Raw genomic sequence first — 15354 nt, forward strand, 5'->3', positions numbered from 1 at the left:
CCTAAAGGGTTTTATATAGAATGTTAGGATGGTGGGAGACTTATCTTTAGTAGGCCTAAAGGGTTTTATAAAGAATGTTAGGATGGTGGGATACTTATCTTTAGTAGGCCTAAAGGGTTTTATATTGAATGTTAGGATGGTAGGAGACTTATCTTTAGTAGGCCTAAAGGGTTTTATATAGAATGTTAGGATGGTGGGAGACTTATCTTTAGTAGGCCTAAAGGGTTTTATAAAGAATGTTAGGATGGTGGGATACTTATCTTTAGTAGGCCTAAAGGGTTTTATATTGAATGTTAGGATGGTAGGAGACTTATCTTTAGTAGGCCTAAAGGGTTTTATATAGAATGTTAGGATGGTGGGAGACTTATCTTTAGTAGGCCTAAAGGGTTTTATATAGAATGTTAGGATTGTAGGAGACTTATCTTTAGTAGGCCTAAAGGGTTTTATATAGAATGTTAGGATGGTAGGAGACTTATCTTTAGTAGGCCTAAAGGGTTTTATATTGAATGTTAGGATGGTATGAGACTTATCTTTAGTAGGCCTAAAGGGTTTTATAAAGAATGTTAGGATGGTGGGAGACTTACCTTTAGTAGGCCTAAAGGGTTTTATAAAGAATGTTAGGGATGGTAGGAGATTTATCTTTAGTAGGCCTAATGGGTTTTATAAAGAATGTTAGGGTGGTAGGAGTTCTATGTTTTGTAAAGGATGTTAGGTAGGACGGTAGGAGTTCTATGTTTAGTAAAGGGTGGTAGGTAGGATGGTCGGAGTTCTATGTTTAGTAAAGGGTGTTAGGTAGGATGGTAGAGGATCTATGTTTAGTAAATGGTGTTCGGTAGGATGGTAGGAGTTCTGTTTAGTAAAGGGTGTTAGGTAGGATGGTAGGAGATCTGTTTCGTAAAGGATGTTAGGTAGGAGTTCTATGTTTAGTAAAGGATGTTAGGTAGGATGGTAGGAATTCTGTTTAGTAAAGGGTGTTAGGTAGGATGGTCGGAGTTCTGTTTAGTAAAGGGTGTTAGGTAGGATGGTCGGAGTTCTGTTTAGTAAAGGGTGTTAGGTAGGATGGTAGAGGATCTATGTTTAGTAAATGGTGTTCGGTAGGAATTCTGTTTAGTAAAGGATGTTAGGTAGGATGGTCGGAGTTCTGTTTAGTAAAGGGTGTTCGGTAGGATGGTAGGAGTTCTGTTTAGTAAAGGGTGTTAGGTAGGATGGTAGGAGTTCTGTTTAGTAAAGGGTGTTAGGTAGGATGGTAGGAGTTCTGTTTAGTAAAGGGTGTTAGGTAGGATGGTAGGAGTTCTGTTTAGTAAAGAGTGTTAGGTAGGATGGTAGGAGTTCTGTTTAGTAAAGAGTGTTAGGTAGGATGGTAGGAGTTCTGTTTAGTAAAGAGTGTTAGGTAGGATGGTAGGAGTTCTGTTTAGTAAAGAGTGTTAGGTAGGATGGTAGGAGTTCTGTTTAGTAAAGAGTGTTAGGTAGGATGGTAGGAGTTCTGTTTAGTAAAGGGTGTTAGGTAGGATGGTAGGAGATCTGTTTAGTAAAGGGTGTTAGGTAGACTGTTTAGTAAAATGTGTTAGGTAGGATGGTAGGACTTCTATGTTTAGTAAAGGGTGTTACGTAGGATGGTAGGAGATCTGTTTCATAAAGGGTGTTAGGTAGGAGTTCTATGTTTAGTAAAGAGTGTTAGGTAGGATGGTAGGTATTCTGTTTAGTAAAGGGTGTTAGGTAGGATGGTAGGAGTTCTGTTTAGTAAAGGGTGTTAGGTAGGATGGTAGGAGTTCTGTTTAGTAAAGGGTGTTAGGTAGGATGGTAGGAGTTCTGTTTAGTAAAGGTTGTTAGGTAGGATGGTAGGAGTTCTGTTTAGTAAAGGGTGTTAGGTAGGATGGTAGGAGTTCTGTTTAGTAAAGGGTGTTAGGTAGGCTGTTTAGTAAAAGGTGTTAGGTAGGATGGTAGGACTTCTATGTTTAGTAAAGGGTGTTAGGTAGGATGGTATATGGTAGTAGTCCTATGTTTAGTAAAGGGGGGTTAGGGTGGTAGCAGATAGGAGTCCTATGTTTAGTAAAGGGGGGTTAGGATGGTAGGAGGTAGGAGTCCTATGTTTAGTAAAGGGGGGTTAGGATGGTAGGAGGTAGGAGTCCTATGTTTAGTAAAGGGGGGTTAGGATGGTAGGAGGTAGGAGTCCTATGTTTAGTAAAGGGGGGTTAGGATGGTAGGAGGTTGGAATCCTATGTTTAGTAAAGGGGGGTTAGGATGGTAGGAGGTTGGAATCCTATGTTTAGTAAAGGGGGTTAGGATGGTAGGAGGTAGGAGTCCTATGTTTAGTAAAGGGGGTTAGGATGGTAGGAGGTAGGAGTCCTATGTTTAGTAAACTGGGGTTAGGATGGTAGGAGGTAGGAGTCCTATGTTTAGTAAAGGGGGGTTAGGATGGTAGGAGGTAGGAGTCCTATGTTTAGTAAAGGGGGGTTAGGATGGTAGGAGGTAGGAGTCCTATGTTTAGTAAACTGGGGTTAGGATGGTAGGAGGTAGGAGTCCTATGTTTAGTAAAGGGGGGTTAGGATGGTAGGAGGTAGGAGTCCTATGTTTAGTAAACTGGGGTTAGGATGGTAGGAGGTAGGAGTCCTATGTTTAGAAAAGGGGGTTAGGATGGTAGGAGGTAGGAGTCCTATGTTTAGTAAAGGGGGTTAGGATGGTAGGAGGTAGGAGTCCTATGTTTAGTAAAGGGGGTTAGGATGGTAGGAGGTAGGAGTCCTATGTTTAGTAAACTGGGGTTAGGATGGTAGGAGGTAGGAGTCCTATGTTTAGAAAAGGGGGGTTAGGATGGTAGGAGGTAGGAGTCCTATGTTTAGTAAAGGGGGGTTAGGATGGTAGGAGGTAGGAGTCCTATGTTTAGTAAAGGGGGGTTAGGATGGTAGGAGATTGGAGTCCTATGTTTAGTAAAGGGGGGTTAGGATGGTAGGAGGTAGGAGTCCTATACTACACACCTTGCAAAAGGACACAGCCCCCTCCTCCTTGAAAGAGAGCAGGGTAGAATGGGGAAACACAAGACCACAGAAGACAAAACTCAAGGCATTTAAAGCGTTAGAAACAGGAGAGAGACACCATGCACATAATAGAAAACTGTTGCTATATTCTCAGGATTAGACAGACAGACAGACAGACAGACAGACAGACAGACAGACAGACAGACAGACTTAGATACAGACAGACAGACAGACAGACAGACAGACAGACAGACAGACAGACAGACAGACAGACAGACAGACAAACTTAGGGAGAGACAGACAGACGAACTTAGAGAGAGACAGACAGACGAACTTACAGGGAGAGGCAGAGAGACAGACAGACAGACATAGAGGGAGAGACAGACAGACAGACATAGAGGGAGAGACAGACAGACAGACATAGAGGGAGAGGCAGACAGACAGACAGATAGACTTAGAAGGAGACAGGCAGGCAGATAGATTTACAGTGAGAGGAAAAGAGACAGACAGACAGACAGACTTAGAGACACAGAGAGATAGATTTAGAGGGGGGACAGACAGATAGACTGACAGGAAGAGGCAGCGAGACAGACAGACTTCGAGACAGGTAGAAAGACAGACAGACAGACAGATAGACTTAGAGAGACAGACAGATTTAGAGACAGACAGATAGACTTAGAGGCAGAGAGACGGACATACAGATAGACTTAGGGGGGGATCAGATAGAGACATATAGACTTAGAGACAGACAAATAGAGAGACAAAGAGAGAGAGAGAGACAGACATACTTAGAGGGGACAGACAGAGGCAGATAGACAGACAGATGGACTTACAGACAGACAGACTTAGAGGGGTCAGACAGACATACTTAGAGGGGGACAGACATACAGACAGACAGACAGAAAGACAGACAGACTTAGAGGGGGTCTGACGAGCAGACTTAGAGGCAGAGACAGACAGACAGAAAGAGTTGTGGGGGACATGCTAGAATATCTGAAACCCAAGACACAGACTAAGGGCTTTCCCCCATACATTCATCAAACATGTATAAAACAACATTTATAAAAGAAACAAAGTAGAATGTACAAGACCAGACAGGATGGAGGGAGAAGAGTTAGAAGAGTGGAGAAATAGAACCAGTCTTCAGAGGGATAGTGACAGATCTAGGGGGAAGGTGAGGATTGTCTAATTGGTTAGGACAGGGATTAGGGCCAGGGAGGGTCTGGAACATGGGGATATGAGGGGGGAAGAAGAGATCCAGACCTGCTTGCCTCCCATGGTCTTGGGGTTGGGGTAAAGGGTAAGGGGTATGTATAAAGGTAAGGGGTTGCTACAGTACAGACCTGTTTGCCTCCCATGGACTCAAACATCTTCTCCAGCTGAACTCTGAGCTGCTGGATGTTGTTGATGAGGATGCAGGGCTGTCACAGAGACACAGTCATGTTATTATACATATAGGATGTAACAGTACTATTCAGAACCAGACTGGCCAGAGGGAAGTTTAGGTAAATGCTAGATGGGCTGGTCCAACTTTTTGTGTGCAGAATGATCATTATGTGCATCAAGAAAACACTTACCACTTTCTCCTGGTTCAGATACAAGCCAAAATCCTTGGTTATGATTGCAGCATACTGCAACAGAACTTTGTTGATGGTCTAGAAAAAATACAAGAAAAGGAATGAACAATACTGAGTTCTAACAATATCAAAACACTTAGAAATAGTATTGGACACACACACAGTCAAACAGACTTACACACACACAGCGAGGGAGATTAGGTTGGGGGTTAGTGCCTGACCTTAGCAAAGCGGCACATGAAGTGAGCCAGGGCCTGTGGGTTGGGGCACTCCAGCTTCTTAATGATCTCAAAACTCTGGTTGAGCTGAGTGAACACATCCACCACCGAACAGGAGAACAGGACATGTTCCGACGTTGGCTGGAACTAGAGACAGAGAACGAGACAGAGAGAGACAGAGAAAGAGACAGAGAAGGAGGGAGAGAAAGAGACAGAGAAGGAGGGAGAGAAAGAGACAGAGAAGGAGGGAGAGGAAGAGAGAGAAGGAGGGAGAGAAAGAGAGAGAAGGAGGGAGAGAAAGAGACAGCGAGAAACAGAGAGAGACAGAGAGAGACAGAGAAAGAGACAGAGAAGGAGGGAGAGAAAGAGACAGGGAGAGACAGAGAAAGAGACAGAAGGAGGGAGAGAAAGAGACAGAGAAGGAGGGAGAGAAAGAGAGAGAAGGAGGGAGAGAAAGAGACAGAGAAGGAGGGAGAGAAAGAGACAGAGAGAGACAGAGAAAGAGACAGAGAGAGACAGAGAAAGAGACAGAGAAGGAGGGAGAGAAAGAGACAGAGAGAAACAGAGAAAGAGACACAGAAGGAGGGAGACAGCAAGAAAGAGAAGGGGGAGAAAGAGAGGAGAGAAATAGATTGGCAGAGAGAGAAAAAGAGGAGAGAGAGAGATAGGGAGAGAGAGAGAGAGCTTTAGTACTTCACAATGGTGCAGTATTTCATTGGGGTGAGCAGAGCAGCAGAGTGCTGTATGTCAACACTGCTGTTATTTATTCATCCCTCACTGAGAAGAGACAGTGGACTACCAGAGAGTGAACGAGTGAGAGTGAGCGAGTGAGAAAAGAGGAGTGTGTGTGAGTACTCACGCCAAGCTTCTTGTCGCTCCCCAGAGCTCCGTGTAGGAAGTCCATGGCAACATCCTCATTCTCAGACAGCCACTGAATGACAAACGGCTCGAACCACCTAGAGGACACACACACACACGCACGCCCACGCACGCGCACACACACACACAGTGAGTATACTGTACATAGTATTCAAAGTGTGTGTGTGTTATTAAAAGTGTATTCCCTGCTGTGCACCTTGATTAATGGCATCTGCCACAAGAGAAAGGGATCATAAATAAGGTGGGCGGTGTGTGTGTCCTTAACTCCTGAAGGTGCTTTGTGTTTAAATGACAGCAGCAGGTGGGTGGGACTGTGAGCTGTCATTCACAACTCACTCTGTAATGGATTGGATGCTGTTTGACCAGCAGTGACAGGGAGGTGCTTCTCTGTTAGGGCACTAGCAAGGTTGTCTGGGAGAGCAGTATTCCATATCTTTAAGGATTTAATACAATCACCTGTCTTTTACCTGACCCTCATGACATTCTCTCCTTAAATGCTTTCAATCTAGTTTTAAATGCTGATTTGTAAAGCACTTTGGCTTTTAAGATTTATGGCTGGGATGGGCTACATTCTATTTCAATTCAATCAATTCAGGAAGTAAACTGAACTTGGTGTGTGTTTTTTTGTGTGTGTGTATATTACATAACTTCCAGAGAATACTCAGTTGTACATGTAGGGTGTGTTTGTCTGGGTATATTACAGTACTTCCAGAGAATACTCAGTTGTACATGTAGGGTGTGTTTGTCTGGGTATATTACAGTACTTCCAGAGAATACTCAGTTGTACATGTAGGGTGTGTTTGTCTGGGTATATTACAGTACTTCCAGAGAATACTCAGTTGTACATGTAGGGTGTGTTTGTCTGGGTATATTACAGTACTTCCAGAGTGTAACGCGGTTCTTCTAACTCCTCCTCTGACGAAGAGGTGGAACAAGGATCGGACCAAAATGCAGCGTGGTTCGTTAGATACATCTTTTAATGATGAAGTAAACACGAACAATACAAAACAACAAACGTGGAAAACCGAAACAGCCCTGACTGGTGCAACAAACACAGAGACAGGAACAATCACCCACAAACACACAGTGAAACCCAAGCTACCTAAGTATGATTCTCAATCAGAGACAACTAATGACACCTGCCTCTGATTGAGAACCATACTAGGCCGAAAACATAGAAATACCCCAAAACATAGAAAAACAAACATAGACTACCCACCCAACTCACGCCCTGACCATACTAAATAAATACAAAACAAAGGAAATAAAGGTCAGAACGTGACACAGAGAATACTCAGTTGTACATGTAGGATGTGTTTGTCTGGGTATATTACAGTACTTCCAGAGAATACTCAGTTGTACATGTAGGGTGTGTTTGTCTGGGTATATTACAGTACTTCCAGAGAATACTCAGTTGTACATGTAGGGTGTGTTTGTGTAGGTTGATTGAATGACTGTATTTATTTGCTGATTAAAGTATTATGTCTGCTCCTGTTGGAGACAAAATGACATCATAAAGGATAAAACATCGTGCTGTAGTATTTACAGAGAACACTCAGCTGGTGTAATGTGTGTGTATTTATTTGGAAAGTGAAGCTAAAACATTTTATTTGTCTTTAAACTCCAGCATTTTGGATTTGAGATCAAATGTTTATTATAAGGCAACAGTTCAGAATGTCACATTTAATTTGAGGGTATTTTCATACACATCAGTTTTACTGTTTAGAAATGAAAGCACTTTATGTATCTAGTCACCCCATTTCAAGGTGTCATAAGAATTTGACAGTTTCACTTGTAGTGTATTACATTTAGTCAAAAGTGTAGTATTTGGTTCCATATTCCTTGCACGTCCATATTCCTGGCACTCTACAAACTTGTTGGATGCATTTGCAGTTTGTTTCAGTTGTGTTTCGGATTATGTTGTGCCCAATAGAAATGGTAAATAACGTTTTGGATCATTTTGGAGTCACTTTTATTGTAAATAGTTAGGTTTTATTGTTGTATTTTATTGAGATTTTGTTATGTGTCGGACCCCAGTAAGACTAGTTGTCTCCATTGGCATCGGCTAATGGGGATCCTAATAAAATACATTTGGTTCCAGTTAGAACTCTTTTGGGGATCTATCTGGAGGTAAAGAGGGTTATCCTATGGAGATAGCCCGAAGAACCCTTAAAAAAAAAAAAAAAAAAAAGAATGTACCATGATTACGGATAATTACGGAATTGTGAATCATGATGAGTGAAAAAGCATAAATATCCCGAAAAATGTTTACCTCCCCTGTTATTGGTAATGGTGAGAGGTAGCATGTTTTGGAGGCATAATCTTTGTGCATCTGTGTGTGTGTGTGTGTGTGTGTGTGTGTGTGTGTGTGTGTGTGTGTGTGTGTGTGTGCGCAGTACACTACTTACAGAGAATACTCAGGGGGTGTGTCCTTGAAGGCAGCCAGTTCACGGACGTACTCGTTGTGGAACCACTTGACTTTAAAGTGAAGGTTCATGTACTCTGTGCTCTTGCATAGACGGTGCTTATCGTGCTCTGTCAGAGGAAATGAAAAAGGCAGAATGTTAACATGCATGTCTGGACTGAGATATGACTTGGTGAACTTTCCACAGGAGTAAACGATGCGATGGAATCGGAATTCTGAAGTTCAGCACCACAGGAGACTGGACAGCGACTGCTGGGTGCAGGCAGTAACTCTACTCTCGTGCTACATCCTGATTCTCCACCCTTCTCTCAAAGTGTGCACTTCTACACTCCCTGACATGGATGGTGGAGACTCCCTCCAGCCAATGTTTACAGCAATCCTTTGAAATCCATGACAGGGAGTTTGCAAGTGCACATTTTCGTAGAAGAGAGGAGAATCGGAACAAGGACTAGGTGAATCCTGAAATATATCCAGGAAGTGAGAAGCCTGGAAGGGTTTACATTCTCTGATTTACATTCTGCAACAAGTCCTGCTAGACCTATAACATGGCTGACCTAGTCTCACGTTGTCATACCGCTAATGTCACGCGTGAGCCTGGTTCGCGACAAGGCTATGGCTGACCTGATATTGACAGAGACAGGTAATCTAAGACTAGACATGGAATCCTGTAAACACAGACACTGGTAGTGACATGAACTTGGTGGACTCTCACACACACACACACACACACACACACTCACACACACACAGGGTCTAATGAGAGCTGACTTGGTACATAATGAAAGTTCAGTCTGATGACATGGTAGGCTCTATCACAGTAGAGTAGGACACACAAACTACCACAGAACTTGGGGATAGAGAGGAGAGAGAAGGGAGGTAAGGGAGAGAGGGGAGGGGGTATAGAGAGATCCATAGATGATGCAATCGCCATCACACTGCACACTGCCCTATTCCATCTAGACAAGAAGAATACCTATATAAGAATGATGTTCATTGACTACAGCTCAGCATTCAACACCATATTACCCTCCAAACTCATCATTACGCTAGGGGCCCTGGGTCTGAACCCCGCCCTGTGCAACTGGGTCCTGGACTTCCTGACGGGCCGCCCTCAGGTGGGGAAGGTAGGAAACAACAGCTCTACTTTGCTGATCTTCAACATATGGGCCCCACAAGGGTGCGTTCTCAGCTCCCTCCTGTACTGCCTGTTCAGCTATGACTGCGTGGCCATGCAAGCCTCCAACTCAATCATCAAGTTTGCATTCGACACAACAGTAGTAGAACTGATTACCAACAATGACAAGACAGCCTACAGGCAGGAGGTGTGGGCTCTGGTGGAGTGGTGCCAGGAAAATAACCTCTCCCTCAACATCAACAAAACGAATGAGCTGATCGTGGACTTCAGGAAACAGCAGAGGGAACACGCCCCTATTCACATCGACGGGACAGCAGTGGAGAAGGTGGAAAGCTTCAAGTTCCTCGGCGTACACATCACTGACAATCTGAAAAGGTCCACCCACACAGACAGTGTGGTGAAGAAGGCGCAACAGCACCTCTTTAACCTCAGGAGGCTCAAGAAAGTTGGCTTGTCATCCAGAAGATGAGGTCAGTACAGGTGAATCAAAACTGGGACCGAGAGACTGAAAAACAGATTTTTATCTCAAGTCCATCCGACTTTTAAATAGGCTACCACCCGGTTTCTCAACCCTGCACCTTAGAGGCTGCTGCCCAATATATAGACACAGAATCATCTCATATGTATATACTGTTCTATTCTACTGTAGTTTAGTCAATGCCACTCCGACATTGCTCGTCTTAATATGTATGTATGTCTTAATTCCATTTTTTTAAACTTTTAGATTTGTGTGTTGTGTATTGTTAGATACTACTGCACTGATAGGAACACAAACATTTCACTACACCTGCAATAACATCTGCTAAATATGTGTATGTGACCAATACAATTTCATTTGAGTAAGGATGGAGGCAGGGGATAGAGAGAATGGTAAGAGAAACAGAGAGAAAGGAGGGGGAGTAGGGGGAGGCAGGGGGTAGGAGAGACAGAGAGAGAGGGGAAGGACAGAGAGGTGGGGGTGCAGGGGAAAGAGAGAGAGAGATGTGGGAGTGCAGGGGATAGAGAGAGAGAGAGAGAGAGAGAGAGAGAGATGTGGGAGTGCAGGGGATAGATAGAGAGAGAGAGAGTGGAGACAGAGTGGTGGGGGGAGGTGAGGGCTAGGAGAGAAGGTTAGGAGGGACAGACAGAGAGAGTAGAAAGTGGGATAGAGGGGGAGGAATGGGAGAGAGAGAGAGAGAGAGAGGTGGGAGTGCAGGGGATAGATAGAGAGAAAGAGAAAGAGAGAGAGAGGTGGGAGTGCAGGGGATAGATAGAGAGAGAGAGAGAGAGAGAGAGAGAGAGAGAGAGAGAGAGAGAGAGAGAGAGGAAGGAGGAGTGAAAAAGAGAGAAGGTTAAGAGAGTGAAAAAGAGAGGTTAAGAGCGTGAAAAAGAGAGAAGGTTAAGAGCGTGAAAAAGAGAGAAGGTTAAGAGAGTGAAAAAGAGAGAAGGTTAAGAGAGTGAAAAAGAGAGAAGGTTAAGAGAGTGAAAAAGAGAGAAGGTTAAGAGCGTGAAAAAGAGAGGTTAAGAGCGTGAAAAAGAGAGGTTAAGAGCGTAAAAAGAGAGGTTAAGAGCGTGAAAAAGAGAGGTTAAGAGCGTGAAAAAGAGAGGTTAAGAGCGTGAAAAAGAGAGGTTAAGAGCGTGAAAAAGAGAGGGTAAGAGCGTGAAAAAGAGAGGTTAAGAGCGTGAAAAAGAGAGGTTAAGAGCGTGAAAAAGAGAGGTTCAGAGCGTGAAAAAGAGAGGTTAAGAGCGTGAAAAAGAGGTTAAGAGCGTGAAAAAGAGAGGTTAAGAGCGTGAAAAAGAGAGGTTAAGAGCGTGAAAAAGAGAGGTTCAGAGCGTGAAAAAGAGAGGTTAAGAGCGTGAAAAAGAGAGGTTAAGAGCGTGAAAAAGAGAGGTGTAGAGGGGTATTAACAGACATATTTACCAGACTGAAAAACAGCAAAAGACTGTCTCTACTAAACACAAAGCCGCTTCACAACACTCACACACACTTCAAAGGCACGTTTAAATGTGTGTGTGTGAGAGATAGTGTGTGGATGTGCGTGTGTGTGCACGTGTGTTTTAAAGCCATACATTGAGCAACGCTCCTGCTGCAATACATTAAAACACCTCAGATAAGCAACTGTGTGCCTCCATAAGAAACAACAAAATGTCTTGAAAAAGGTATTAAACATGTCAAAAGGTCTTATTTCAATACCAAATCGTCTTTTGTAGTTGTCTCACAGCAAAGCCCTTGTCATTATGTTTGCATATTTATGATAGATTCCCATAAGTAATATTATTATAGGAGATTAGTTTTAACAAGGCAAAGCAAGCAATCAAAGGAAAGTGCTTCCTGAATGTTTGGGTAGCTGAAAAGGTTTAGCACAATGCTAAACGCTGTGTGTCAGAGTGAGTGGGAGTGGGAGTGAGAGAGCGAGAGCGAGAGAGAGAGAGAGAGAGAGAGAGGTGGGAGTGCAGGGGGTAGATAGAGAGAGAGAGAGAGAGAGAGAGAGAGGTGGGAGTGCAGGGGGTAGATAGAGAGTTAGAGAGAGAGAGAGAGAGAGAGAGAGAGAGAGAGAGAGACAGAGAGAGAGAGAGAGAGAGAGCTGTAGGTCTCTCACAGTGTGAAGGCAGAATAGCTCCAGTCACAGAGGTTTATCTGCTGTGACGCTGCCACTTCAATAACTCAACACATTTCTCTAACACTTCGTTTGAACTGACATACACTGAGTGTACAAAACATTAGGAACACTTTCCTAATATTGCGCTGTACCCGCTTCGCCCTCAGAACAGCCTCAATTCATAGGGGCATGGACTCTTCAAAGTGTCGAAAGGGTTCCACAGTGATGATGGCCCATGTTCACTACAATGGTTCCCACAGTTGTGTCAAGTTGGCTGGATGTCCTTTGGGTGGTGGACCATTCTTCATACACACAGAAAACTGTTGAACGTCATAACCCAGCAGCGTTGCAGTTCTTGACACACTCAAACCTGTGTGCCTGGCCCCTACTACCATACCCAGTTCAAAGGTACTTAAATCTTTTGTCTCGCCCATACACCGTCTGAATGGCACACACACACAATCCATGTCTCAATTGTCCTTCTTTAACCTGTCTCCTCCGTTCCATCTACACTGATCGAAGTGTGTTAAACAGGGGACATCAATAAGGGATCATACCTTTCACCTTGTCAGTCTATGTCATGGAAAGAGCAGTTGTTCCTAATGTTTTGTACACTCAGTGTATACTTTGTGTGTGCCTGTGTGTGTGTATGTACGTGACTGTGTGTGTGTTCCCTGCAGATGGTAGAAAGTATAAGCTGGGGTCCAGAGGGAAAAACAGACAGAGTCCCTGATTCCCTAATGAGGATGTCTTCATGTTAGACCATCAGCCTACTGGGACAGACAGGCTCATCCCTCCCTCCCCTCCCTCCCTCCCTCCCTCCCTCCCTCCCTCCCTCCCTCCCTCCCTCCCTCCCTCCCTCCCTCCCCTCCCTCCCTCCCTCCCTCGTGATGTCCTTGCTGTCAGAATTTGTTTTGTGCTGGGAACGTTCCCACCCACACGCTACTGACATCTTCAGCAGGCAGGAAGGGACAATTTAAGCTAGCTGTACTGAAGGCTTCACCCTTAAAGTAAAGTTCACATTAATAATGAATAATAAATCACTAACCGTTAAACCCTGATCCTAGATCTCTAACCACCTGACCTCTCACCCTTCCCGATCACTTTGTATCTTCTCCCTAGAAAACCACAACATCAGACCTACTTGAGAGAGAGAGAGAGGGGGAGAGAGAGAGAGAGAGAGAGAGAGAGAGAGGGAGAGGGAGAGAAGGAGAGTGAGAGAAGGGGAGAGAGAGAGAGAGAGAGAGGGAGAGAGAGGGGGAGGGAGAGAGGGGGAGGGAGAGAGAGAGAGATGGAGAGAGAGAGAGAGAGAGAGAGAGAGGGGGAGAGAGAGAGGGGGAGAGAGAGAGAGAGAGAGGGGGAGGGAGAGAGAGAGAGGGGGAGGGAGAGAGAGGGGGAGGGAGAGAGGGAGAGGGAGAGAAGGAGAGTGAGAGATGAGGAGGAAGAGAGAGAGAGAGAGAGAGAGGGAAAGAGAGAGGGGGAGGGAGAGAGAGAGAGAGAGATGGAGAGAGAGAGGGGGAGAGAGAGAGAGAGAGAGAGAGAGGGAGAGGGAGAGGGAGAGAAGGAGAGTGAGAGATGGGGAGGGAGAGAGAGAGAGAGAGAGAGAGAGAAAGAGAGAGAGGGAGAGAGAGGGGGAGGGAGAGAGGGGGAGGGAGAGAGAGAGATGGAGAGAGAGAGAGAGGGGGAGAGAGAGAGGGGGAGAGAGAGAGAGGGGGTGGGAGAGAGAGAGAGAGGGGGAGGGAGAGAGAGAGGGGGAGGGAGAGAGGGAGAGGGGGAGAGAGGGGGAGAGAGAGGGAGAGAGGTGGAGAGGGAGAGAGAGGTGGAGAGAGAGAGGGAGGGAGAGAGAGGGAGAGAGAGAGAGGTAGAGAGGTGGAGAGGGAGAGAGAGTGGGGGAGAGAGAGGGGGAGAGGGAGAGGGAAAGAGAGGGATTGAATGGGAGAGGAGAAGAGGGAATGTGCTATGGGTGCACTCAGTGAGCTGCCCTCTGGAGAGAGTAACCAGAGTGAGTAACAAATCAAATCAGATTTTATTGGTCACATACATTTACATTACATGGGTAACAGATGTTAATGCGAGTGTAGCGAAATGCTTGTGCTTCTAGTTCCGACAGTGCAGTAATATCTAACAAGTAATCTAACAAATTCACAACAACTACCTTATACACACAAATGTAAAGGAATGGAATAAGAATATGTACATATAAATATATGGATGCGCGATGGCCGTGCGGCTTAGGCAAGATGCAATAGATGGCATAAAATACAGTATATACTGTACATATAAGATGAGTAATGTACGGTATGTAAACATTATATAAAGTGGCATTGTTTAAAGTGACTAGTGATACATTTATTACATCCAATCATTAATTATTAAAGTGGCTAGAGATTTGAGTCTGTATGTTGGCAGCAGCCACTCTGTATTAGTGATGGCTGTTTAACAGTCTGATGGTCTTGAGATAGCTGTTTTTTAGTCTCTCCCAGCTTTGATGCACCTGTACTGACCTCACCTTCTGGATGATAGCAATCATCCCTATGTTTGTGTGTGTGTCTCCCTGCACTACCCTGCCTTTCCTCCCAGCCTTTTCATCCCTGGTTACCCTACAACCCCTACAGACCTCTCCCCCATCCTTCCCGAAATTCCACCTCCCCCTTTGCAGTGTGTTGGTAGACCCAGGGAGAACCCATCAACACTGTTGACACAGAAGAGGAAATGTGTATTTCATTTTTTTTTTTCATTTAACCAAACAGGTCAGGATAAATGCACCAGTCTCCTCTTCTGTGTCAGCAGGGTTGATGGGTTCTCCCTGGGCCTACCAACACAATGCAAAGGGGGAGGAGGGATGGGGGAGAGGGCTGTAGGGTTGACCTGTGTCGACTTCCCGGGGCAACCACAAATTAATGTATAATACTCCTCTAATCAACCAGGTCACTCCAGATCCAAGGCGATATTCAACGTTCACCCAGGTTCCCAGGACGTCAGGGGATGCCTTCAAAACCGACCACTAGGGGCAACGGGTAGCACTATTACCATCAAGTAAAATTGTGGCTTTGTGGATGAGGATGGAGGATGGGCATAAGCAGCGAGCCCCGGCTCCAAGGGTCGTGCATTCAATCTAGGGCTGGGTGTTGTACCGTATTTGACTATATACCGGTATGATGCACGGACCGGTTTGAGTTTTTACTTTACCTTCTATAACTGTATTTGAATGTTTAGTTTGTTAAATGTGATACGCCGTGCGTGACATCCTTTTCTACAGTTTACTCCTCTACTTGAGTCGTCTCTCTCCCCTCTCTCTCCATTCTGTTTTCCACACAGACCTAGCCCCGCCACCTGTCACTCAAGGAGCGCATTTGTTTTTGCTCGGCCACCAGACACTTGCAATTAGTCTCCATGGCCAATGCAGCACATGCAACAATGACTACGATGCTGCTTCCACTCTGCTTGTTAATATAAATCTACAAGAGTTCTATAATTACACTATTAGTGTTTCTTACATCTGCAAACAGCTAGATTTTCTTTTCTTAACAAGTTGTGGCTTAAGTCGTGTTAGCTGCTAATGCTAATCA

General features: G+C 44.7%; 1 protein-coding gene across 1 annotated transcript in view; it reads right to left on the reverse strand.

Annotated features, from left to right (window-relative positions):
* The window catches only part of LOC135556793 (protein unc-13 homolog C-like), a 197187-nt gene that overhangs the window by 51300 nt on the left and 130533 nt on the right, over nt 1-15354 (reverse strand). Inside the window, exons 20-24 of the mRNA XM_064990238.1 lie at nt 8055-8181; nt 5627-5723; nt 4771-4914; nt 4550-4627; nt 4316-4393 (exon numbers count right to left, since the gene is read on the reverse strand). Of these exons, the coding sequence (XP_064846310.1) occupies nt 4316-4393; nt 4550-4627; nt 4771-4914; nt 5627-5723; nt 8055-8181 (524 nt within the window). The remainder of the gene's footprint in view (nt 1-4315; nt 4394-4549; nt 4628-4770; nt 4915-5626; nt 5724-8054; nt 8182-15354) is intronic.

Source organism: Oncorhynchus masou, chromosome 2, assembly GCF_036934945.1.
Source record: "Oncorhynchus masou masou isolate Uvic2021 chromosome 2, UVic_Omas_1.1, whole genome shotgun sequence".
Taxonomy (NCBI): Eukaryota; Metazoa; Chordata; class Actinopteri; order Salmoniformes; family Salmonidae; genus Oncorhynchus; species Oncorhynchus masou.